Source organism: Benincasa hispida, chromosome 11 (assembly GCF_027475165.1).
Source record: "Benincasa hispida cultivar pf3 chromosome 11, pf3_genome.v1.1, whole genome shotgun sequence".
Lineage (NCBI taxonomy): Eukaryota > Viridiplantae > Streptophyta > Magnoliopsida > Cucurbitales > Cucurbitaceae > Benincasa > Benincasa hispida.
Window position 1 is genome coordinate 14,470,524 of NC_143488.1, and position 25,600 is coordinate 14,496,123.

The window sequence follows — 25,600 nt, forward strand, 5'->3', positions numbered from 1 at the left end:
CAAGTCCCTTCAAAGCATCAGTAAATCTAGTAAACATTTTGGTTATAGACTCATTAGCGTCAATATTAAATAATTCATAATTATAAACAAGAATGTTAATTTTAGACTTTTTAACCTGATTTGTTCCTTCATGAGTAATATCAAGTGTATTCTAAATTTATGGAATAGAAGAGCACATAGAAATTATATTAAATTCATCTTTGCTCAAAGCACAATGCAACAATTTATAGCCTAGATGAGCAGTCTCACTCTAATATCGATTGTTGGATCGGCATGGAAACTTTAGGGGGTGAATAGGGTTGTTCGAATGAGGTTTTCGGAGAAACATGTTCTGTGTTGTTGAACTTGTGTTTATGTAGTTTGATGTAGATGTGGTTTAATCTCTAGTACTTGATCATCTTATTCTTTCTTAGTTAAACGCATACACTTAATTTGAGAAAAGTAAGTGTGATGTTCTATGCAAGTATCCTCAGGACTTGAGCTTCATCGGTCTAATCTTCGGGAGTCAAAGAGTTTTCTGAATGTAGAGAATTCTCTCTAAACTCTCTGGAGTCTAAAATTTCTAACCTCACAAATGAAGATAGCTCCTCTATTTATAGAGTTCTGTTTTGTGGACTTGGGCTAAGTTGGTCCATGGACCTGATACTTAGGCCCAATTAATTGGGTTTGACCCTTATTTCACATTGGGATTAAATTAAGTCTTTTTTTTGTTTAATCGGACTTTAGCCGCCCAAATAATAATATCAAATTGGGGCCAACTTAATTTTATTTAATCAACTGACATGATGAAACATGTGGCATTATCGGTATTTGCCAATTTATGTCTTCAATTTCAATTCATGACACATGTCAACTTTTAATTAGTTCCAAATCCAATTATTTGTAATTTCATCATTAATTTTGTAAATGACGTTGTAATTTGTGATTGGTCCAAAATTTCTCATTCAACAAATATCATTTTCGAGATTTATGCACATTTATGAATGGATGAATCTCAAAAAAGATAAAGTTCAAATCAAAATACAAGTTATATGTTCTTGATTTGATTCTATTCAATGTGTCAATCTAATCAAACTATGAATTTGGTATATAAGTTTGATTGAAATTTTATACGTTTGACACATATATTTAGTTGTGCCAATTTATCAAAACATCAATTTAGGGCCAATATTTTGACTCACTTTCTTGACATAAATCTTGATTTAAATATAAGCAGAATTTATGCTCTACATAACTCAAAATTTGCATTTGGAGTAAAATTGAATCTCTACCCAAACGCTTGGTTTGAATTTTGGAATAGAATGTGTGTGAAGAAGAAATTTGAATCTCACTCACTTTTGCTTTGAAATAAAATTCGGATTATGCTCCAATCTAAATTAGAGATAAATCGATGGTTTTATCTCTAATTTAACTTGACTTAGAGATAAAAATCTAAGTTAGATTATTTGAATTTAGGATAAATTTTGAAATATGACCAAATTTTAATTTGAGATAAACTTGAAGTATTATCCACAATTTAATTTAACTTGAAGATACAAATTCAAAATTAGATAATTTAATTTAGGACAAAATTTGGAATATGGGGATTTTAATTTCAGACAAACTTGGGGCATTATCCAAAATTTCTTTTTTCTTAATAGAAATTTAGAGTTTTATGGTCGATTTAATTTGACTTGAGATTCGAATTGACATAACACTTGGAACATGCCAGAATTTTAATTTGGCATTGAGAATGCACAGAAACTCGAATTGGATTTCCCTTTGATTACGATTTAGCCCAAATTTGTTTGAGATATGATTAAATTTTGAATTCAAATGATCATATCTCCTTATAAAAAATTCAATTAGATTTTCTAACATGGATTTAAATACAAATTGAATTAAGATTCGGATTCATATCAACCATCTATAAATCTAGCCCCATGAACAGCCATCATTTTAACCTTTTTTTTCTCTCTGTTCATGCGTTTTTTCTTTCGCTTCACTATTTATTTTCTTTCTTTAACCATCTTCAACTTTGATTTCTTCCTTATTGCAATGATCGAGAGTTGAGACAGTGCGTTCTTTTCTCTCTTTTTTCTGCAACTGTGAATCTTGCTTCCCCAACATTCCAGATTTCTTGTTCACCGCCGCCCTGCTTAATGCACCGTCGACAAGTCTTTACATTCAAGGAAATAACATTTTATGCTTTGTCAACTTCCACGTACTACACGACCACCATCTTGACACACATAGAGATGACCTTGAAAAGGTCAACAACCCTATCATACCTCTTCTTGGATGACCTCGAAAAGGTCTAAACAACCCTACCAAATCACTTCTTGATCAACGAAGGAATGACCTCGAAAAGATCTGGATAATATTATAAGATTAATGCATGTTTTGGTGATCGCATCCATGAGTGCTCTTCATCCACTTGGGCTTTGAACATAATAAAGCCACCATATTTTTTGTCTTTCATATCTAATTTCTTTTGAATTACGCCATCGAAACTCATTCTTTTATGGTGATATTTTTTGTAGAATGATAGTTCACTTTACTGAACACATCTCGTCGGGTGAAAGACACCTCATAATTCTTGTAGATAGAGGTCAATCAATAAAAGATGGACTTAGTTTTCTTGTTGAAAAGTCATTAGCTGACCCTTTTTGCATATCGTTGGCCAAGTTTAGACAATATGATCCTTCCTAAATTATCAGCATATTATCTTCTGAAGGGATCGAATCCCGTAGCAGAAGCAATCTCGTTAGAGATCGCTTTGCATTCTGTGATACAAATTTTACATTAAAGAAAAACATTATACTAGACGGAATAAATAAACACATAAATTAGCATGTTATTGGGGAAAGGGTTAGAATGATTTTTACCTTTGTAGATTCTCGAGTGCCACGAATAATCCTCTCCAAGGTTCAAACTAACGGATCTCCAAATAGTCTTGATCACGAATAACTCATTTCTGCACAACAACACTAACACTAAAAGTTGTATTATCATAGCTCAAAGACGAAGGATCTTTCCTAGTATATTTTCATTTTTTACAATTAATTAAATAATATTTATTTAATTAATTAGCTCATTTAATTAAATAACACTTATTTAATTTGTACAATCAAATAACATTTATTTAATTAATTAGCCCAATTAAAAAACACTTATTTAATTGTAATTGGTACATTAAACCCAATTTAATGTATACATTTAATTATCATATACATCTCATGTATATGTGCAAAACCTCTCTATTAATTAATTCTTTGTGAATCTAATTCACTTGAATTAATTAATTTGAATCTTATTCAAATGTTAGTTTCTAATTTGATTATAGATCATATCCATAATTAATTATATATTAATCACACTAATATATAGTTTCTTCAAATTAATTTGAACAATTCAAATTATCTCTTTTAAGTATCCTCTCGTGAGCGAACGAGGGGACCTGGTGGATCTGTAGATGAGAAGGTTCAACAATATGAGATTAATTGGTTAAACTCATTAACTAAGTTAATCAATATTCGTTAATTATGGGAACACTCCACTAAAGACCCACCGCTGCACTCTTGTCACTACAGATATATTTCTATGTCCGTGGATATAGACCAATACCACCAAGTTAGTTTCTCACGAGTGTTTCTAACTCCAACTGGGTCAAATTATTGTTTTACCCTTGGGCTACCTCTGGCTCCTTAAGTACTAATGCTCCTTGAAGGAAATCTAAATAGAGATCCCCATGAGTAAAAGCAAGATCTTTCCAAGCCCATTGCGCAAGAATAAATGCATTTACAAACATACAGAATAGTTATGCATATTTAAACACAATTACAACATGCTTTCTTAATCAAATACAATAAGAATGAGAGACATACCTTTGAATAACTTTTCTTCTGTAAATCTCTCGCTCTCGTGAACAATTGGACAACAACCTCTCACTCTCGTGAGCAATTTTCTGGCAATATCTCACTCTCATGAACAATCGTCTAGCCAATCTCTCACTGTCGTTCAGATCATGAATAGTCTGCTCCTCGAACAAGAACCTTTCAACACTACCACTCGGCAACCTTGATATTCTCGAAGTGAGAATCCAGGAAGTGTGAGCTCTGTGTGAATTTGGTAGAGGGATGGAGGAAGAAAACGATCGAACTACACGACCAAGTAAGTGAGAGAAAGGTTCTGTCTATCGCATAGATTGAGAGTACTTGATCATTTAGTAAATCTCGCTCTCGCTAGCAATCGTCTAACTAACTCTCGCTCGATCGTTTAGACTCTTGCTAGATCATTTACACAATCGTTTAGTCTCTCGCTAGATCGTTTACATGATCATTTAGTCTCTCACTAGATCATTTACACGATCGTCTAGGAAATCTCGCTCGATCGTTTAGTCTCTCGTGAGGGCTATCATGTAGTCTATCGTGAGAAAACTATTAGTAATTCACTAAATGAAGCGATCGTTCATAAAATGAAAACCCTTTTCATTTTATCCTTCAGTTATTAAAAACTGAAATTAATCTCCCACTTTACGGTTAATGGAGAAAAGAAATAACTAACCAAACAATTATCTCATAATTGTTTTTATTATAAATAAATATAATAACTAACTCATCATATTATATTTATAACCTATAGTTTTAATATCACATCATATGTATATTTAAACCAGAATTCTTTTCTCCTTTATTTAATATAAATCATATTTATATCACTTTCTCCAATTAATGTATCTAATATATCAAATCAATTATATCACATATAACTGAACCAATTTAATTATATCATATATAATGAAATTCTGTCTTGTTAATTTGAACACTTCAAACTAACCCAAAAACTTATTCTCAACTTGAATCCATTGAGCTACCAAAGGGACCTTATGGACCTGTAGCTTGAAGCTCCAACGGTACGTGAATAACTGACTAAACTCTTTAGTCACGAGATCCACTATCCATTAACTGTTGGTCACTCCACTAAAGACCGACAACTGCACTTTTCGCACTACAGATATATTTCTGTGTCCATATAACCAATCAACAATGCGATGACCCTTCACAAATCGTTCGCAAGTACAACTGGGCCAATTTACCATTTTTCCCATAGTTACATCTAACTCCTTAAGCACCACTGATTTCACTAATGAACAATAAGTCATAGTTCTACTATGACTGAGCCCTCTCTTCCAAAGAGAGAATGTGACCACTATGTTCAAGACCCAGAATCAGCCCTTAAGGGAGTAATTTATCTACTTACCCCTGCTTCAGGGAAGGAGTGAATTCCGTCTTGTGTAGCTGAGTTCCCAGCTCCCCAATCAGACGAATCCTCAAAAAGGTAGGCTTGTTGAGTTGGCAATCTGGCCACTCTCACTCATACTAATCAAAGGACTGCCCTCATAGGCAGGAGTTCCCAACTCACTTAGGATTAAGGTCATGTCACCTATGGTCATTTTAGTGAAATGTAAGTCTCAATTATCAACAGTTTTATATAAAGAGACTAATCATCTCGTGGTCCGGTCTTATACAAACTCTTTGTATAGGATACCCCACTCGCATGTCTCCACATGAATGGTTAGGATCAAGCCATTTGTAGCACTTTACAACACTTGTAATATCTACAAAGCGGGTCATATCTGAAGGTATCCCTCCTTTATCCTTATACTACAGACCATTTAGGTTATTACTTAAGGCATGATCCACTTGTATGTCTCACATACATGCTTAAGTTATATGAAATAGCCAAAGATCTTAGTTTATTGGATTGAGTAAATGCTTATAAAATAAACTTATTTTATTAATAACAATGTGTGTACAAAATGTTTACAAACTATAAGACCACCGGGAGAATTAGGACACCAATTCCAACACTTCTCTGATGAACAACTTGATGTTTATTGGTAGTTGGCCGAAACAAGGGATTCCTTTATGATGTTTGTTTATTTGGCACGGTGATGGCTTCTCTATACACATATGATCATAATAGTGATGTAGTTCAAGCATTTTGCAAAGTTTGGTATCCTTCAACTAATACTTTTCACACTATGACATGCGAATTATCAATTTCTTTGTGAAACCTATGGTCATTTGGGGGCCTTCCAATCATGGGGAGTTTTGAAGACATGTGAACATCTTTTCTAGGCGTATTGTTTAATTTTGTACTTGTATAGAGAAAACCGTATAACATCTTCTAAGAATGATTCCCTAATGACCATTAATTCTTGGATTTCATGTTGGTTCTTAGGTGCTCGAAGATATGATAAGCCTACTACACGGAAGCAAAAGAAAGTCTCTTGCTCCCAGTCTACTCAAAATCTCGACAGTACGAGGATCAAGTCTTGAAAATGGTCGAGTAGGAAAAACATATTATTTGCAGAATTCGGGATAAAAGGCAACTTGAAGGATAAAACATATTTGGCTGCTCTTTTATCCTGTTAGTTATGTCTTTTTGTGTTTTCGCAAAAGGGAGGCTATCTTCATCCGATAGTCTTTAGGATCGCTAGTTCGATAACTAAGAGACTGTATATAGCCTTGTCGTTCTAGTTTTAGCCAATATATATCACAGCTTAAGGCTAATAACAGAAGCTTCAAACTCGATTGGACGCATAGACTTTCACTTTCCCATCCATTAGGTCCATAATTCGCTAGCCCATTATTTTAACACGCATTACCCCATTCCTGTAGCCATTTAGGATCCAAAGATGGCCAACTTTTCTAGCGAAGGTAACTTAATCTACCTTTAAGATTATGAGTCGTAAGAATTGACCCATAGAGATGCAAATATTCAATGACACGTGAATATTCAAAACAGGAGTAGGCATGAGCGCATGACCGATCGCCAAGATTCATCATTTCTAAAGTCTTAGTATTTCTTTAGTATGCTATCATACTACCTATCATCCCAATGTGGGAATGTTTAACTATAGACTCATATAGTCATTATTGATTTGGTCGAAAATTCAACTTTTACCAAGACATTCCTAATGATAAAGGGGAAATACCACCTGCCATCACACCAAAAAATGTGTTATATCGCTGGAGAGTATGCACATGTCGTAGATATTATCTTAAGTATTCCTTCTAGCTCGTACGTTGAAGCCATGCAACCATGTTACACCACAATACAGAAATTGGTGGCTAACTAAACATGAGATTTATTTTGAGGACAATAAACATCAACTAGTAAGTAGTGTTATTCCTACTCCATCGCAATCTAAGCTACCCAAGAACAAAGGGAATCATTTAGGTGGTAAATAGATTCCTTTAATTGAAGCATCAGCTCCTACCCTTCAGAAAGATGTTGTGGCTCATAGAGAAAAGAGTCATAGTAGCACAAGTGATCATCATTGTCAAAGATCCTCAAAGAAGGAAAAGATATCTAGTGTGACTTTTTTTAAGGAGTTCAAAGTGCTTTGGCAGGTCCTAACACCACTATACCCATGGTTCGTATCAGTTATATATATATATTCTTCTCTTGAGTGGATAATTTTTTTTTTTTAATCACCCTTGAGCAATCATCTTTAAGAGGTTGCGGAGCAACATAGCGATGAATCCTTAACGGTGCATTTTTCTTTGGATTCACCAATCAAGAAGGTTGGTATGTCTGAAGCACCAGTAATTAAACTAGTCGAACAATCTTTATGACCTCCTGCCATTTCTGAAGATATTCAACGCGACAAGAGGAAAATAGGTGCGGAAAGCATGGAAGTTTTGAACCCTCCAACCAAAAAAGACGATTTCTCCAACATGCTTTTAATGGAGAAAGTCCTACCCTCTCTCGGTCCCTTCAAGGTTTCTGAGCCGCCCCAATGTACTTACAGGAAAATAACCACTACAGACCCTTAACCATCTCTATATTTGGTTGAAGCGAGGGTTTCAAACTTCTATCAGATACTTGTTTTATCTATATGGGAGATATCCACGATAAATTTGCTCGTACTCCTTTTGAACATATCTCACGCCTTAAACCATAAGTGACTGAAGTATTTTCTGGCATTTCTAAGATTCATGCAAACAATTTGGCTCCTCTTCAAGAGTTTTCAAGTAACTATCTTAAGAGGGTAGATAACTTTAACGAGGTATAAACCTCATATTCTGCCCAGATGTCTTTGTCTGAAAAAATCGCTAAGTGTGTGAGAAAACCTCCCATATAAGAGAATTCTTCACCTTAGAACCAACTACAAGAAGAAGATCAAGTTAATCAAAAGTAGGTCAAACAATTATCTTTGGAGAAGAAAGAATAAGAAACCAGACTACAAAATATAGATGATGAGTCTGAAAGGTTTTCTATTTTATCTCATGAGAAAAAGAATGCCATAGAAACAAGAAAACTTGAAGCTGCCAAAGTGTAGGAGGAAATCAATACTCTTAAGAAAACCCAAATTATCACTGATGAAGCCATGGAAACTTTGGCCATGATTCCTAAGAATACGGGCACTACACGTTAAGAGTTCAAGAACTTCAAGTGGAAGCTTTGACTTTACCCCCATTTCTTTTTTTTAATCATTATTTTTCATATGTAAGTATGAAACTTTGATTCAATGAGAATGAAATTTTCTTTTTACGTGACTACACTTAAATTTTGTATTAAGTCATCTACATACCTTTTATAATAAATAGGGATCAAGTCATAACATAGTTCAAAAGTTTTTTTTTTTTTTTTTTTGTCTTTCACCTTTGAAGTGTTGGGGATGATGCCCAAATGTCTCGTGTCCTATAGTTTGTAAACACTTTTTTGTACGAACACTTATGATGTATAATATATGATATTTTCTTTATTTTTTGACTTTGCACATTGGATGTTTTATTTGCTTTACCACAAACCAATAAAACTAAAATCCATGGTTATCATTATGTAACTTAAGCATGTATGTGGTGACATACAAGTGGATCATGTCTAAAGTGATAGCCAAAATGGTCTGTAGCATATGGATATAGGAGGGAAAGCTTATCCTGGTAACACTACGGATGTGGCCCACTTTGTGGAACAAGATACAAGTGTTGTGACTTGCTACATAGGGTTTGATCCTGACCATTCAAGTGGAGACATGAGAGTGGGGGCGTCCTATATGAAAGAGTTTGTATAAGACCTGACCACGAAGTGTTAACGTCTCGTTATACAACGTCGTTCATAATAGAGACTTCACTTTACTATGATGACCATAGGTAACATGATCTCAATCCTGAGTGAGTTGAGAACTCTTGCCATTGAGGGCAGTCCTTTGATTTGCATGGGTGCGAATGGCCAAGTTGTTGACTTAAACCTACCACTTTGGGGATTCGTCTAATTTGGGAGCTGGAAACTCAACTACACAAGATGGAATTAACTCCTTCCCCAAAACAGGGGTAAGTAGATAGATTGTTCCCTTAAAGGCTCATCCCGTGGCGATGTGGCCCGAGAGATGTTTACACATAGTTGGACTATGTTGTATTATTCATTAGAGGGATCAATGGTACTTAAAGAGTAAGATGTAACTACAGGGGAAAAACAGTAAATTGGCCTAGCTGTACTTACGAGCATCTGTAAAGGGTTATTATACTGATGATTGGTTATGTCCGATGGACATAGAAATATATTTGTGATAAGAAGAGTTCAGCTATCGGTCTTTAATGGAACGTCTGGCAGTTAACAGATGGTGGATCTCGTGGCTAAAGAGTTTAGTCAGCTATTCACGTACCGTTGGAGCTTCGAGCCATAGGTTCATAAGGTCTCCTTGGTAGCTTGGATACAAGTTAGGAATCAGTTTTTGAGTCAATTTGGAATGTTCAAATTGACAAGAGTGAGTTCGTTTATATATGATATAATTGAACTAGTTAATTATATATGATATGATTGACTAAATGTATAAGTTACATTAATTTGAAGGAAATTGGATATAAATATGATTTATATCAAGTAGAGGAGAAAACACTATGGTTGATATATGATATCAAACTATAGGTTATGAATATAAGATGATTATAATTTATTACTTTACTAATTGGACAGTTATGGGATAATTGTCCGGCGTTTTCTTCGTAACCATAAGATAGTGGGAAGTTCAATTCGGTTTGGTAACTAAATAATAAAATAAAAATTGTTTTCATTTTGAAAGAGATCGCATATTAGCTCACGGAGTGTTTTTGTAAACGATCGCTTAGTAGTTCATAGCCTATACGATAGTGCATCGTTTACTAAACAACTGAATACACCCGTGCACGCTTCTCTAAATGATCGCTCAGATTTTACTAAACGATCGCTTAGTGCCCGAGCTTTACTAATCAATCGTATAGACGATCGCCTAGCTTTTCTTACACGATCGTGTACCTTGCCTAAACGATCAAGCATCTTGACTATACGATAGCCATTACCTTCTCACACTTGCCTGATCATTGTACACAATACCTTTTCCTTCTCCCCTCTACCAAATCCGAACAAAGCTTACATTTTGGATTCTCACTCCGAAAATACTAAGGACTCCGAGTGGTGGTGTCGTCCTCTTCTCCTACTGTTCGTGTGAAGCCATTCGTGGTAGAAGACCGGGGTGTTGCTGGACGATTAGTTGTTGGTCTAATAAGAGCGAGAAAAGTTCATTTGTGGAAAGAGCGAGATTTCAAGTGAAGAGAGTCTTCAACTGGTAAGTACCTCGTTTTCTTGTTTTTTTTCATTTTGAAGCATGCTAGTAATTTAGTTGTTTAATGCATATCTCTTTGTGTGAATGTATATATGAAAATCCTGTCACAATGAATTGGAAAGATCTGTTTCTGCTCACAAGTACTTTTATATAAGAGTTCCTCCAATTGGTATTAGAGCCAGGTTTCTGATATTCCAAATTCATCGATGCAAAGAATTGCATATACATTCTCGGTGGGTAATAGCATGCTACTCTCTGTTTTCAACGTTAAATCGTTTGTGGATGTGTTGATTAATGGAGTTTTCTATGATGAAACCTTGGTTTGTTAAATCCTTTTACATTTCCAATTGATTGTAAAGGCCCCTGCATTTTTTGGCATTATTAATTGCTATCGAATCTATATTCAAAGTTAGTTTGAGTTTTGAGTCATTCGTGAAGAAGCTTCATAGCAAGGGTTGTTGTTCTTCGAGGAAGAAGACGATCAAGCATTGATCGGGTCGATCGCTGAGTATCGGATACTCGGGTGTCGTTTAACGCGTGCGCATTAGACGATCATTTAGCTCAGTAAGCTTCATCACTTAGTTACTGACTAAATGATCACGGAGTCAAACGTGTAATGAATCGTTTACCTATCGTCTAGACAATGGTGCTTCGCAGCTTCGGTGTCGTCTAAGCGATCGTTTATCATCCTCGCGTTATCGTTTAGTGTGCTAAGCGATCATTTACTTAGCGTGCGTTTACTAAATGATGGGAGTTTCACCCGGTGGTTCAAGACCCAGTTCGCTTGTGAACCGATTTGCTTAGTGAAAAATTTTAATAGATAGAATTTTTCATTCCGGATTTTTTTTAGGTGGTTCGTTGATGACATGCAGAAATGCATATCATCTTAGGTGTTTTACTTAGAATTATGAAGGTTGTTAAGCAGAATATACGGCAATTGTGCTAGGAATTCATGAGAAAATGAGTTTGCGTCGATCAGCATGATGAATCTCGGCTAACCCGTTATTATGCATTCAATGTTCTATTTTTGTAGCTAATACAGGAAGTGGACGCAAACGCAGAAACCGGACCACCGTATAGACGACCGCATGCGAAGAAACTCTCCATCGTAAAGGCGAACATGTCGATCAATGCATGGATGTTGCGGTAATCAGCCGTATGCGTCCATCACATAGGAGTTGCAATCGTCAAGCGATTGAGGTCATCATGTAAAAGTTGCGGTATTAAACGAATGCGGTCACTTCACAATTGCGGCTACACGATAACGCAGAATAATGGGATCAATGTAAGGTGGGTGGAATGAACACATCAACACATCTACCTCGAGAAAATCATAAGTTGATGTTGACATTTCACCTACCACGCTGTTAGCGGCAGAGGTTCAAAAAATGACTAACGCGTCGAATGTCAGACTCAGAGCAGTCTATTAATTCTGTCGGCGATCCAAGCTCTATAAATAGAAGCCGGAGAGTAGAAATTCAAGTCATCCAAGGTTTTCGCCCGAGGTTCGCCTAGAGCAGATCCTTGTGATCTAGACAAAATGTATGAGAAGATGCTTGAGAGTTCTTCACTTCCTTCGTCCATTCCGAGTGACAACAAGAGCCTTCGATCGGAGCTAGATCTCGGGAGAGTTAGCTCTACCGCCCATCCATGGCACCACCGGCAGCCTTGACACACATCCGCTAGAAGCAAGTCTTTGCTTCCAGCCGGTCATTTCATTTTCCATTCTTTTCTTATATTGTATTGTATGACATTTTGTGATTAAGGAATTAATGCAATTTGTTTTCAATGCACTTCTCTGTTTCCTTCGACTCCATCTCCATCTTCTTTGTATAGCATCTTTACTTTCATTGCAACACTTAGTGAGATTGCTTTGGGTATCGCATACTTAGTCATGTGGATTAGGGATATAAAGCATGTAGCAAACCACCGAGAGGTGTGCGTTGTGCGGGTATGTGAGAAAACCTTATTTGCTTAATATGAAGCTGCGGCAACGCCTGTCTATAGGCTAACGCATTACTTGTCTATGAGTAAAGTCAATAACAACCAACTACCCGGGAGGGTAAGTGGTTGGCCGCATTAAGCAATGTAAGTCATTATTCACTAGGGATAGGAACAATCTTAGGTCAGCAAAGTTTATGTGGTTACCTTATCTTATGAGCACACCATTCATCATTTAGGCATACTTGGGAGAGTAGTCTAAAACCCAAATCTAAGACTCGGGAGAGCGGATTGGAACGCATAGGCAAGAATGGGGATCTTAGAGATAAGCTCTGTTTGCTTTCACGCAGTATATGCACCCTACGGACGGGATATTGCATGCATCCAGGAAGTAGGATATGGTGGTTGTATGCAGTCAACTTGACACTATGCATACCCACCGCATATGTCCTAGATTTAGGCATTTAGTGTGTGTAGCATGATCGCATGGCTTACGTTGACTAAGGTTGCTCTTGCAATCACTCTTAAGTATTGCAATGAAAACATCTCTGCATTTTATCTATTTTTCTATTCATTTGTTTCATGTCAAGTGTTGTCGTATCTCTACCTCTCATGCATATTCTCATTGCGTTGTCTGTTAATTAGGAGTAGGAGTAGTGTTAACTTAGAAACCCCTCCATCATTCTTTTATTTAAACTGCCGCATGCATATTACCGCATTTATTTTACTACAAGTCCCTGTTTTCAACCTTGGATTGCCCGAGAAACTTGCGTTCATGTTATACTTGGCGTGAACGTAAGAAAACTTGTGGCAGGACGCATGGTCATCGCATACATTCGTTAACGCATTATCATTCCAACGCATGACTATCGACGCATGACTATCAACGCATATCTTAAGAACATGCATTGCATACCGCGTCCAAGGGATTTTAGTTGTCGAGTAAAATTGACTTCTAATTTCCCCTCACCATTCATCCCGGTCCATTAATCAATGTTATTTTATACATGAGATGTATGGTTTATACTTTTATATGTCATATGGTATGTACATATAGAAAATCCCACCTTAGGTTATGCATTGGTCATGCATCATCTCTTTATTATAAATGTTATGATTTAGAGAAGCATGATTTAAATTACGTAAGAGCATGTTCATGCATCATATAAGATAAGAGTTATGTTTATGCATACATAAAGCATTGACATGCTTCATCTTTTTATTATAATTGGTATAGTATAAGGGTGTATGAAAAGCATGTGTGCTTAGTTATTATTTATATATAAAAGTTATGTATAGTAATGACTGGACATTGCATGAAGCATGACACATAGGTTACTTTATAAGCGTTATAAATACCTTATTGTGTTGCAATGTGTGTTTTAGTTGTTTCTTTTTAAAGGTTAAAGAGAAATTAGAACTAAAATCAATAAGAAAGACATGCATGCTAACTTAGGTTTAATCATGGTTTTAACATGTTTAAAACTTGGATGATATAGACCTAAGATCACGGTTCTAATATGATTAGCAGCCTTAGTCTTTAATCTTTTAACCAGTTTAATAGGATTAAATTGACTAATAAAAGGTTAAAGTGTAGCAAACCTAAATCAGGCGTCGGGAGATCTTCTTATCTCCCGACGTGCTTCTTTAATCATTGAGAGTTCCTTAGGAACTCCTGACACACTTCTTTACGTAGGAACTTACAACGTTCAGCATCAGGGGAGCTCCTTTTTCTTGTAGTGAAAAATGAAAATTGGGACGATCTTACTTGCGTTCACGGTTCTCTCCTCATAGAGTTCCTTCAAATTGAACAACAAAGGTAATGGTATTTTGATACACATAACAGTTCTATGAATAAAGTACTCTCTAAAGTTCTCTCCTTCTTCCCATCGTTTATTTGCTTCCCACAAAACCAATACCGAAAGTTCTCAGAGAATAGGAGGGTTTCCATACTGGTGGCATTCAAGAAATCCCAAGGAGAATTGGCGATTTTCATCCGGGTGATGTACAAAAATAAGTTTATTTCCTTTTCTTTGTAGAATTCCTAATTTTGTTAGGCAAGCTTAACCTAGATTTAATTTACAGTAGGATGAGTCTTTTTTTTTTTTTGGTCTTTATGATATTCTGTCTATTTCCCAATGTACTGGTATTTCACGATTCCTAAATTAGTTTCGAGAAAGATTATGATTATTTCCACTGCACTAGGCTTTTATCCCTACAATTGATATCAGAGTCATCTAGTAGAATTAATTTAAAATTCTGAAATTTTCACTAGGTTTGGTGGGATGAATTGCATTATGAATATGGTTTTGCGAATGAATGTTTACGGTAATTTTAGCCATAGAAATTCATGTTTGATTCGATCAAATTATAAAGGCCCCTGCATTTTTGGGTATTTAATCATGTAATTCGAGTCTTCTGTAAGTCCGTGTCTAGAATTAGGATTGTAAACATGAAGATCGAGACCAATTTTGCCCAAAAATGCAACAAAAATTGATGAACTGCCTAGAATTGGTTTCGGGTGTCGCAGCGTTGTAACGCTATGACCCATGCGATGCTAGGGTTTGCGTTGCACACAGTTTAGCTGTAGTCCAAGATGATTCAATCCTATTCAGTTGATTCAAAGTGGTTTGGTCTGATTTTGGACTAGGTTGGCTCGGTTCGTGGAATTAGGGTTCGGTTAGAAGCAGTTCGGGTCAATTTGAGTTGGTCTGGTCTGGTTCTGGAGCTGTAGAAGCAATTCTAGGACAAAATTTGCATAATCATTATAATTTATTGGTTTATTTTATCTTAGGGGCCAAATTACCAAGTTATTTATATGATTTCATGAGTTATTTAATATATTTAATATGTTAAATATATGAAATTGGAAAAACATGATGCATGACATTACTTAGATTGATAGGGATATGATTTTGACATAAAGTAAGCTTGATTTTAGTAGATTTAATAAAAGAAATTGTTTTATCAAACATAAAATATGGTTAAAATTCTTTTAAAATAAATTCTAACTTGAAAATCAACCCTAAACACAACACGAAAATATAATAATAAGAAACAAAACAGCGGTTGAAGTTTTTGAGAGAGAGATGGAGAAAGAAATTAGGGGCGAGAGGGAGAAAAATATGGTAGTGGGAGAGAAACTTGGTCAAGGTGATGGAATGAGAAAACAAATGTGTGGTTACAATTTTTGTTTGTTTTAGGAAAAAATTGTGTGGTTACAATTGTTTTGGTGTTCTGTTAGAAACTAATTTGGCAGTGTGAGAGAATTTTGTGGGATATGAGCCAAACAAACGGTTAGAGAAAAGGAGAAGGCTTAGTTTGAGATTGTTGTAATATTTCAAATATGAATTGTGATATGAAAAATATAGTCAATTAAAATGTTTGGTAAATAAATATTAAAACTCCGTTTAGTAACCATTTAGTTTTTTGTTTTTTAAAATTAAGTTCATTATCTATCCACTTTTTACAATGTTTTTACATCTTTTAAGTAAAAGAGTTGAATTCTTAGTCAAATTCTAAAAACAAAATCAATTTAGCTTGATTTTAAAAACTTAACTAAAAAGTAGATAACAAAACAAGAAATTTAAGGGTGGAATGGGTGCTTATAGCCTTAATTTTCAAAATCTAAAAACCAAAAACCAAATTGATGTTTGAGGAGATTATTGGAGGACGATCTCGAGTTTGAGGATGACGGTCAAGAACCTAGCTTACTTCTCTTTCCTTATTTGATTTCTCTGTATTTGATTACGATGTAGATTGTCTATGTTTGTATCGCAACCATAAGTTGCTAAGTTTGTGTTTCTTAGGGTTTTGATGTTGTTGTGGATTGTTGAAAACTGTTTTGATCATTTCTTAGATTGTTCAATGCATCGATTATTCTAGCATATTTATATTCTTAATGCTTTCGGATAATTGGTTAATATTGGAATGATAATAACTTGATGTCTTGCTTGAGGGAGGATGTAATTGGGTTAGATCTAATTTGCTAGATTGTTATTCAATTATGCACGAAAGTGATAGGAGAATAAATAATAATAGAGATCAATAATAAAGGGTATTACTTATGCATCGAATTAATTGATTGCGTGATAATGTGTTAATAATTAGGTGGTAGAAAGAGTTGAGTTCAAAAAAGAATAATTGGATATTAGACTTCTAGGTCTATGGTTGGCATTGAATCAATTTAAGAGTTAAACAATTAGTTCATTTGATCCATTAATAAAGTCACTATCCTAAAACGTGTTTCTATCTAGTTTCGCCATGTTCACCACCAATTATTTGCTTCTCTAGGTTTAGATTGGATTAGTTTTTATCATAACTCAGCCCCTAGATAAAATTAGAATGATTTCTTAGTAGCTAAAAGAATTGTAACTTGATTCTTTGACGAAGACGATACTCGACTAAGGCTATTTTGACTATATTTTACTTGACGCGTGCATGTACGTATCAAGTTTCTAGTGCCATTATCGAGGAACAAATAAACATTTTTTTTAGTGATATAGGTCTGAGCAATGAAAATTCTAGTGAGGAGGACTCAAACTCTCAATATTGTTCCAACACGGAATCAGAAAATGAGAGATTTACTATGAAGAAATCAATGCATGTTAGGGCGAAAGGGTATTTATCATATTAGGCTTAGTTAGATGCATTACACATAAATCAAGATGGGCAAGGAGAAAAGCAATGAGGGAGAAGCCTAAACAGAGGCAGCTTGTTGAGAAATGTGATAACAAGTAGTAAGTTCCCCATCTTCATTTACTATGTGTACATATTGATATACCCTAAAAAACATTATTATATACACATTGTTTATTGTGTTGTATGTCATGTATATCTCATAGTTGTGAATAGTGTTGTTGGCATACATTTATACATATGCGTACTAATAAGCATTGTTGCATTGTGTGTTGTATCTATCTCATATTTTTTAAAGTCGTGTTGTGAACATATTTACGTATTTGAACCTCAGATACGTGCTATAATGTGAATTGGCTCATTGTACATTTGGTTGTGCTCGTGTTGTATACACCCCATATTTCTAAAAGTTGTGTTGTGAATACATCTATAAATATACATCATATGTGCAATTATGTCTCTATATTTTCATTAACAACTGTAAAATCTATATACTTTCACGACAATGATGACTTAATGTCATACCGAATAAATCGATAAGGTTAAACTTATGCTATAGCAATCCAAAAAAAATGGTGAAATACGAAGAGAGATTCCCATTAAACGTATCTAAATGAAAAAAAAAATCTTGGGTAAGATTTATGGGTGTTTATTTGGCATTCTATCCTCCATTTAATTGATTGGTTTTTTTCATTCTATTATTATTATTATTTGCATAGGTTTTGAAAGCTTCTTAAATATATAATCGAATTTTTAGAAACTGGTTATTTGATAAGTGTATATAAAAGGATAAAATGGGAATAAAAATTCATCAACTCCCCCTCATAAAAATATGGTTGCCATAGTTCCGAATAACAAAATGTTTAGTCTTTAATTTCTTCGTCTTCATTTTTAATTTAGGATGCATGTCATTAATTTATTTCATTTTCTCATTAATTTAAGAAATAATATAACAATTTGTCGTTAATTTATTTCATATTCTCATTTTAATTTAAGAAATAATATAACAATTTGTAATTAGTTGAAATTTTACATATAACGGATAATGTTATAATTATTATTTTTTTTTCAAAAGAAGATTCTTGAAACCTTTGGAAGGCACAACATAATAAGTGAGAGTTGAAAATCAGAAAAAATATCTAAGCTTTACATTCAATGGGCCGATGGGATAGTTTCATAAGGCAGCACAAAACAACTCCAACGAAACAATGGGCCAACGTGGCCTCTCTGTTTCTGCCTCGAAGAACGTTCTAGCAGCAATTGGCAATTACCGCCACTCAATTCCTCACAACTGTTTCTTCCTTTGCCTTTCTCCTCAAGAAAATTACAAGAATCCAACGACCCAAAACGTCTCTCTCTCTATATATATTGCAACTACCCTTCTTCCTCATTCCCAAGTCAGAAAAAAACGCCTTTCAGACTTCTCTCTTCGTCCTCTTCTTGAATTCTAACTTTTTCCCTTTTTCTTGTAAATGGGGTTGAAGTGGATTCTGAATTCTGCCTTTACTCAAGTTCTGGGGCTCACGGACAAGCAACAACACAATCAGAAGGAGGCAGGAGAAGGAATCGAGAATGTGGAGCAAGTGAAGGAGGCGCAAGATTGTTTCTATGGAGGTTTGAATTTTGAAAGTGGGTTTCAAATGCCACTTCATTATCCCAGGTATACGAAGGAGGATTACGAGAAAATGGAGGAAGGTAAGTTGGATTTGCTTCTGAAACAATATGGACTCTGTTTTGATGGTACCCTTGAGGAGAAAAGGGCATTTACTATCGGGACGTTCTTGTGGCCTGACCAACTTTGAATCAACCCACCAAGTGTTTGATGATATTCCTCTATGAAAAAGTGGCTCGTTTTTTTTTAAGCTTGGTGTTTGTATAGCTAGGTTATGATGTGATGTTTGTTTAAGATGCAGAGATATTAGTGGCTGTGTCGTTTTTTTGACAAAGCTTTTGTTTGGCTGTATCTGCTGATCTTGATGGGATTTTAATGTCTCTTGTAAAAACCTTGTCACATATTGGTATATTAAACACCCTTTCTAATGAGTCCATTACTTTACCCTTTCCTTGTCTTTTCATCTATCCTTTTACGTTCTTTCTTGCTTTAAAGAATTTTGCTTCACAAAAAAGCTTGGTGTTTGTATAGCTTGGTTATGAATTATCAGAATGTGATGTTAGTTTAAGATGCAGAGATATTAGTAGCTGTGTCTTTTTTCTTTTTGAACAACGCTTTTGCTTGGCTGTATCTGCTGATCTTGATGGGACTTTAGTGAGTCATGTAAAAACCTTGTCACATATGATGGTATATTAAACACCTTTTCTAATGAATCCATTTCTTTACCCTCTTGTCTTTTTCATCCATCCTTTTACTTTTTTCCTTGCTTTAAAGAATTTTGCTTCACGAAAAAAAAAGTAAAATCTAGTAAAAGGAACAAACAAGGAGAATTCGGTATTGTTCTTCAAGAAACAGATGTAGAAACTATTGCATTTCATATATTGATTGCTCATTCATAGTCTCTACATATAATCTTATTGAAAACTCTTACATTACCGTACAACATCTCTGATTGTTATTTTCATTGGCCTCAAGAGATTGATTATCAGGATGCGGCCACCCTGGCCATATCACTGGTCCTGGAACAGGTTGGGGCTGGGGCTGCGGCTGTAGCAGCATTAATTGCCAAGGATATGGCTGCGGCCGCGGTAGGTTGGGGTAAGTTCTATCAAACCAGTGACATTGTTCAGGGTAGCTCTGATAAAGATTGGGGTATGAAAGATAATTAGATGGATCATCTCCATAAGGGTAATATCTTCTATCTCCAGCTTCACCATCGAATCTTATACTTTTCACCTCTGCATGTTTGCCTGACATTTCAATCACTTTTAAGAATGTTCTTGGATTCACTCTTCCACAGATTCTGACTGATCCATCCTCTGAATCCATTGTGATTGTGTAAACACCTAATAAAAAACAAGAGGGAATAAGAAACAGAGGGAAATAGAAGAAATAGAGAGAAGGAGAGTAAAGAGAGAAACCACAGATGTTCTGTAGAATTTCTTGGACTTTTGCTTTGCATGCTTCACATTGGATACTGGCACTAAGAACACAACTCTGCAACAAAGTGAAAATCTTCAGCTTTAATTGAATAGAAAAAGGGAAAGAAAAGAAAAAAGTGTGTGTTTTTGGAGTGAACCATGTCTGCAACAGATTAATCCATTGAGCTCATTAATGGAGATTGTTGAAATGGCTGGTTGAGTTTGAGGTTTAAACTGGGAAAAAATTGGGGTTTTTCTTGGCTGGAGAAGGGGAAAGGGTGAGGAATTCGAAGGGGGTTTATAGTTCTGTTTAGCAGCCGTTGGAAGAAGACAGCAACTAAGAGGAAACAAAGAGAGGACACTGTACTGTCATCTTTCCTCAAGTTGACCATTTTTCAACCGATAGTGTCATTAATTTCAATTTCTCCTAATTTTTCTCTCTTTCAAATTATTCTCATTCTGGAAATTCAAATTTAAGATTCTGTGATTGATTGATTATGTCAGATCAATTGAGAACTTTTCTCCCTTTTTTTTTCTTTTTGTTTGAAAAATCAAATTTAACCCTTTGTAGGAGATTCAATTTTATATTTTTTGTCGACAATTTTACCTTTAAGATTTCAATTTTACTTCAATTTAATCTTTAAGTTTCAATTTACACTTTTAACCTCGAATTTTTTCACATGTCAATAAATTAATTTTAAAATAATTAATTTCAGTAGCGATGAAAAATATAACTTAAAATTAATTGTACTTATTCTAAATGAATCGATAGACATTAGTATTAAAAATGGAAAGTGAGTGAAAATTGAAGTTAAGATTCTGGACTATAGTTTCTATCAGAATTATCAAGATTTTGTATTAGATGCTCCAAGTCTAAAGTCATCTTATTAGTATAAGCATGTACTTTTTATATTAACAATTTACAATTTTTTTTGTATGCAAATATTTCATGTCGTTTAAATTTTGTAATTAATTACCAATAATTGATATTATTTTGTAATTGTTTTTCATTGTTTTTATAAATTTCTGCCCTCACATCGACATTTATACAAATATTTACGGTGTTAACTTTATAGAAATTATGATCCCTAAGTTTCAAGATTCACACTTTTAATTTCAATTTTTCATTTGAAATAAATATAATATAATTATTTTTAAGTTATATTTTTCATCGCTATTAAAATTAATTTTAAAATTTAATTTCATATATAATTATTTTTAATTAATTTATTGACATTTATGTCAAAGGTTGAAAGTAAATATTAGTAAAAAAATCAAGGTTAAAAGTGTACATATTGAAACTTAGAGAAAAAATGAAATCTTAAGGGTAAATTGTATCAAAATTGAATGTCTAAAAATATAAATATTTTTTTAAAAAAATTATGGATAAAAATATATTTCTAAAAAAATAATATCATGTCATTTCAATACTAAAAATAATTAGTTTAAATTTTAAAGGAATGAAATTAAATTAAAAAAGAAAAAAAAATGAAAGAAGGATAACAGAAGTTTAAGAGAGAGAGAAAAAGAAAAAAAAATCCTAATTTTTTTTTTCTAAACTACCCCTTTTTTCTAATTTTTTTTAAAAAACTTTCTTAAGTTGAAGAGACGCACTCCACGAAAGACAAAAAATCGTGATGGCTTTGGAGAAATTCCAATCCTTTGGGTTTTTTGTGCTTGTTGAGACCATAATACCCTTTATGTGCTGAAATTGATTTGCTCCATCTAACACCAAAAGTTCACTATGCAATTGAGCTCTAAACGTTTGTTGGTTTTGTTCGTGCCCAGCTTTAAAATTGCAACTCCGTAGTTCACGAGCTTACTATTGATACCCATAGACACCAAATGACGACCATCAATTTGGGTTGAGGATCACCCTTTATAGATGAATTGTCTTAAATTTTAAAATGTCTAATAGATTCTTGAATTTTTAATTTTATTTTAAAAGATTATTGATGCATGTTTAAAGCTTTAAAAAATTAGTCAAATATAAAATTGAAAATTTAAATGCTTATTGGACGAATATTAATCTATTAGACATTTTTCAAAGTAGAAAGCCTAGAAAAAATTTTGAGTCCCTAAACTTTTAATTTAACCACAAAATTAAGATCCATTTGCTTTATAAGGTCAAACCAGTATATATCTTTGGCACTTAAGACATAGTCACATTAATCTTAATAGGATTGGGAGATTGGTTAAAAGTGATTATCTAAACTTGTTAGAAGACAACTTTTTACCTCCATGTGAGTCTTGTCATAAGGGTAAAATGACTAAAAGTTTTTTATTATGGAAAAGGTTTTAAAGCCAAAAAAACCCCTTATAAGTGCATTCAGATTTATGTGGATGAACGTTAAAGCACAAGGAGAACATGAATATTTCATCAGATGATTATTTAAAGTACGGTTATGTTTACCTAATCCATCTGAAGCACTTAAAAAGCTCAAGGTGTATAAGGCTGAAGTTGAGAACTTGTTAGGTAAAACGTTTAAGACACTTCGATCAAATCAAGGTGGAGAGTACAAAGATCTGAGATTCTAGGACTATTTGATAGACCATGGAATCCAATCACAACTCTCTGCACTTGGCATCTCAATAAAACGGTGTATCGGGAAGAAGAAACAGAACCCAATTAGACATGGTTCAGTTGATAAGTGAGCTATACTCAGTTGCCTAATTTGTTTTAGAGATACGCAATAGACACTGCGATATACTTTTGAACATAGGTTCCATTAAGAAGATTTTTGGAATTCCATATAAGTTATGGAGAGGTCGTAAAAGTTGTTTATGACATATAAAAGTTGTCTATGTTATTTCAGAATATGGAGATGATCAACACATATGTTGGTGCAAAACCTTAAGGAATTAGGACGTCGTTCAACAATATGTCTATCCGTAGACTATCCAAAGGTTGAATACTTCTTCAACCTAAAAGAAAATAAAATATTTGTATCAAAAAATGTTACTTTTCTCGAATAAGACCATGTGAGAGATCATCAATCTTGTGATAAGCTAGTATTGCGTCAAGTTTCCATATAAGTTATATAGAATCAACAAGATTTGTTGATTCAGCTGGTCCTATAACAAGAGTTGTTAGAATTAGTCAGATGCATCTTTCTCAAGAGTTGAGAGTGAAGGAACTCTAATTAAAGAGGACCTATGAGTGGAAGCGGATCGTCCAAACTCCATTGTAAAAGAACTCATACATTCACATTCATACTAAACAGATTGTGCATTAAATTATAAATTACAGCATGCTTTGAATTAAATACAAAGGTTAGAGAGACAATACCTTTGAAGAACACTTTCTTCAAGTATATCCCTCGATCAGTCACGAACGCAACGAGTAAGAACTTGAACTCAATCTCCCTCGAACACCAACAAGTAGAAACTCGACCATCGAACAGATTCGGACACTACCACTAGATTACCTTGGTATTCTCGGTGTGAGAATCTAGGAGTGGTGGGTTCTGGCTTATTTTAGTTGGAGGGAAGGTTTAGAGTGAAGTAGGAGACGATCGAATATACGATGACACAATCGTGTAGAAAATGGAAGTCTATCGCATAGACTTGATACTCAATTGTTTAGACTCAAGACTATCATGTAGTAAACTTGATGTTATCGTATAGTCACTCGGTAGTTAATAATGAAATTCTTATTTCGTAGAATGATTAGAAAAACAATTGTTCATCTTTATTCCACTCATTTACCATAAAACCGTATAACTACCCACTAAGGTTGATTATTGAGAAAAAGAAATTTTAATTATCATATAGTTAATAAATTATAAATAAATACAATAACTAACTTATCATATTATATTTATAACCTATAGTTTTAATATTGCATCATATACAATATATAAACCATAATTCTTTTTTTCTTTTATGACATTTAATATAAATCATATTTATATTAAATTTAATAACTATGAATCTAATTCATAGAAAACATATTTGAATCATATTCAAATACTAGTTCCTCCAATCATACAATAATGTATCAAATACATTATGTCAATTATATCATATATAATTGAGCTAATTTAATTATATCATATATAATCAAATTCCTTCTTATTAATTTGAACATTTCAAATTAACCCAAAAACTAATTCTCAACTTGAATCCATTACTACCAAGGGAACATTACGGACTTGTAGCTTGAAGCTCCAACAGTACGTGAATAACTGACTAAACTCTTTAATCACATTATCCACCATCCATTAACTGTCGGGCACTCCACTAAAAATCGATAGCTGCACTCTTCGCACCACAGATATATTTCTGTGACCATTGGATATAACCAATCAACAATACAATGACCCTTCACAAATCGCTTGTAAGTACAGTTGGACCAGTTTATCGTTTTGCCCTTGTAGTTACATCTAACTTCTTAAGTACCACTGATTCCTCTAATGAACAATAGATCATAGTCCCACTATGACTAAACCTCTCTCGAGCCAAAAGAGGGTGTGGTGTCACATTGTTCAAGCCCCGGAATCAGCTCTTAAGAGAGCAATTCATCTACTTACCCTTGTTTCGGGGAAGGAGTGAATTCCATCTCGTGTAGCTGAGTTCCTAATTCCCTAATCAGACAAATCCCAAAAATGGTAGGCTTGTTGAGTCAGCAATCTGGTCACTCTCACCCATGCAAATCAAAAGACCACCCTCATAGGCTCGTTCACAACTCACACAGGATTAAAGTCATGTTACCTATGGTCATTCTAGTGAAATGAAAATATCAATTATGAACGGCGTTATATAACGAGACTAAACATTTCGTGATCTGGTCTTATACAAACTCCTTTGTATAGAATATCCCCGCTCGCATGTCTAATACGTGAATGATCAAGATCATATCATTTGTAGCACTTTACAACATTTGTAACACCTATAAAGTGGGTCATACTCATAGTGTCACAAGGATAAAGTATCTTTCCTTATCTATATACTACAGGTCATTTAGGTTATCATTTAAAACACGATCCACTTGTATGTCTCCACATACATGTTTAAGTTATAAGGATAACCATGGTTCTTAGTTTATTGGTTTGTGGTTAATGCAACTAAAATAATAAATATTTCATAGACTGAAGTGAATAAAATATCATATATTATAAATCACATAGTGTTTATTCATACAAGTGTTTACAAACTACAAGACCCTACGAGATTTAGGGCATCAACCCCAACAGAGAGTGCCTTGACGTAGTGGGAGGGTTGTGTGACAGCCTGATTGTAACATGGGTTTAGTAGAAACTCACATCCTCAATATTTTATGGTGCCATCGAGAATCACCTCAAGGAGTTAAGGATATAAGATGCATTCCCTTTATGTTGAAAGTTAAAAGTCTACTATATGTTGATCAGCTTACAAAGGTCCTCACGGCTAAAG

General features: G+C 34.2%; 2 protein-coding genes across 2 annotated transcripts; one reads left to right on the plus strand and one right to left on the minus strand.

Annotated features, from left to right (window-relative positions):
- Nucleotides 1–18,522: 18,522 nt before the first annotated feature.
- Nucleotides 18,523–19,216, plus strand: LOC120090553 (uncharacterized). Its single transcript, XM_039048279.2, has one exon. It carries the CDS (start codon nt 18,646–18,648, stop codon nt 18,973–18,975), a length of 330 nt encoding a protein of 109 aa, XP_038904207.1. The 5' UTR covers nt 18,523–18,645; the 3' UTR covers nt 18,976–19,216.
- Nucleotides 19,217–19,615: 399 nt separating this feature from the next.
- Nucleotides 19,616–20,388, minus strand: LOC120091309 (heavy metal-associated isoprenylated plant protein 45). Its single transcript, XM_039049286.2, is given in 3 exon segments — nt 19,616–20,131; nt 20,207–20,282; nt 20,365–20,388. Coding segments are annotated over 3 exon segments (519 nt in total). The 3' UTR covers nt 19,616–19,712.
- Between the last annotated feature and the right edge of the window lie 5,212 nt (nt 20,389–25,600).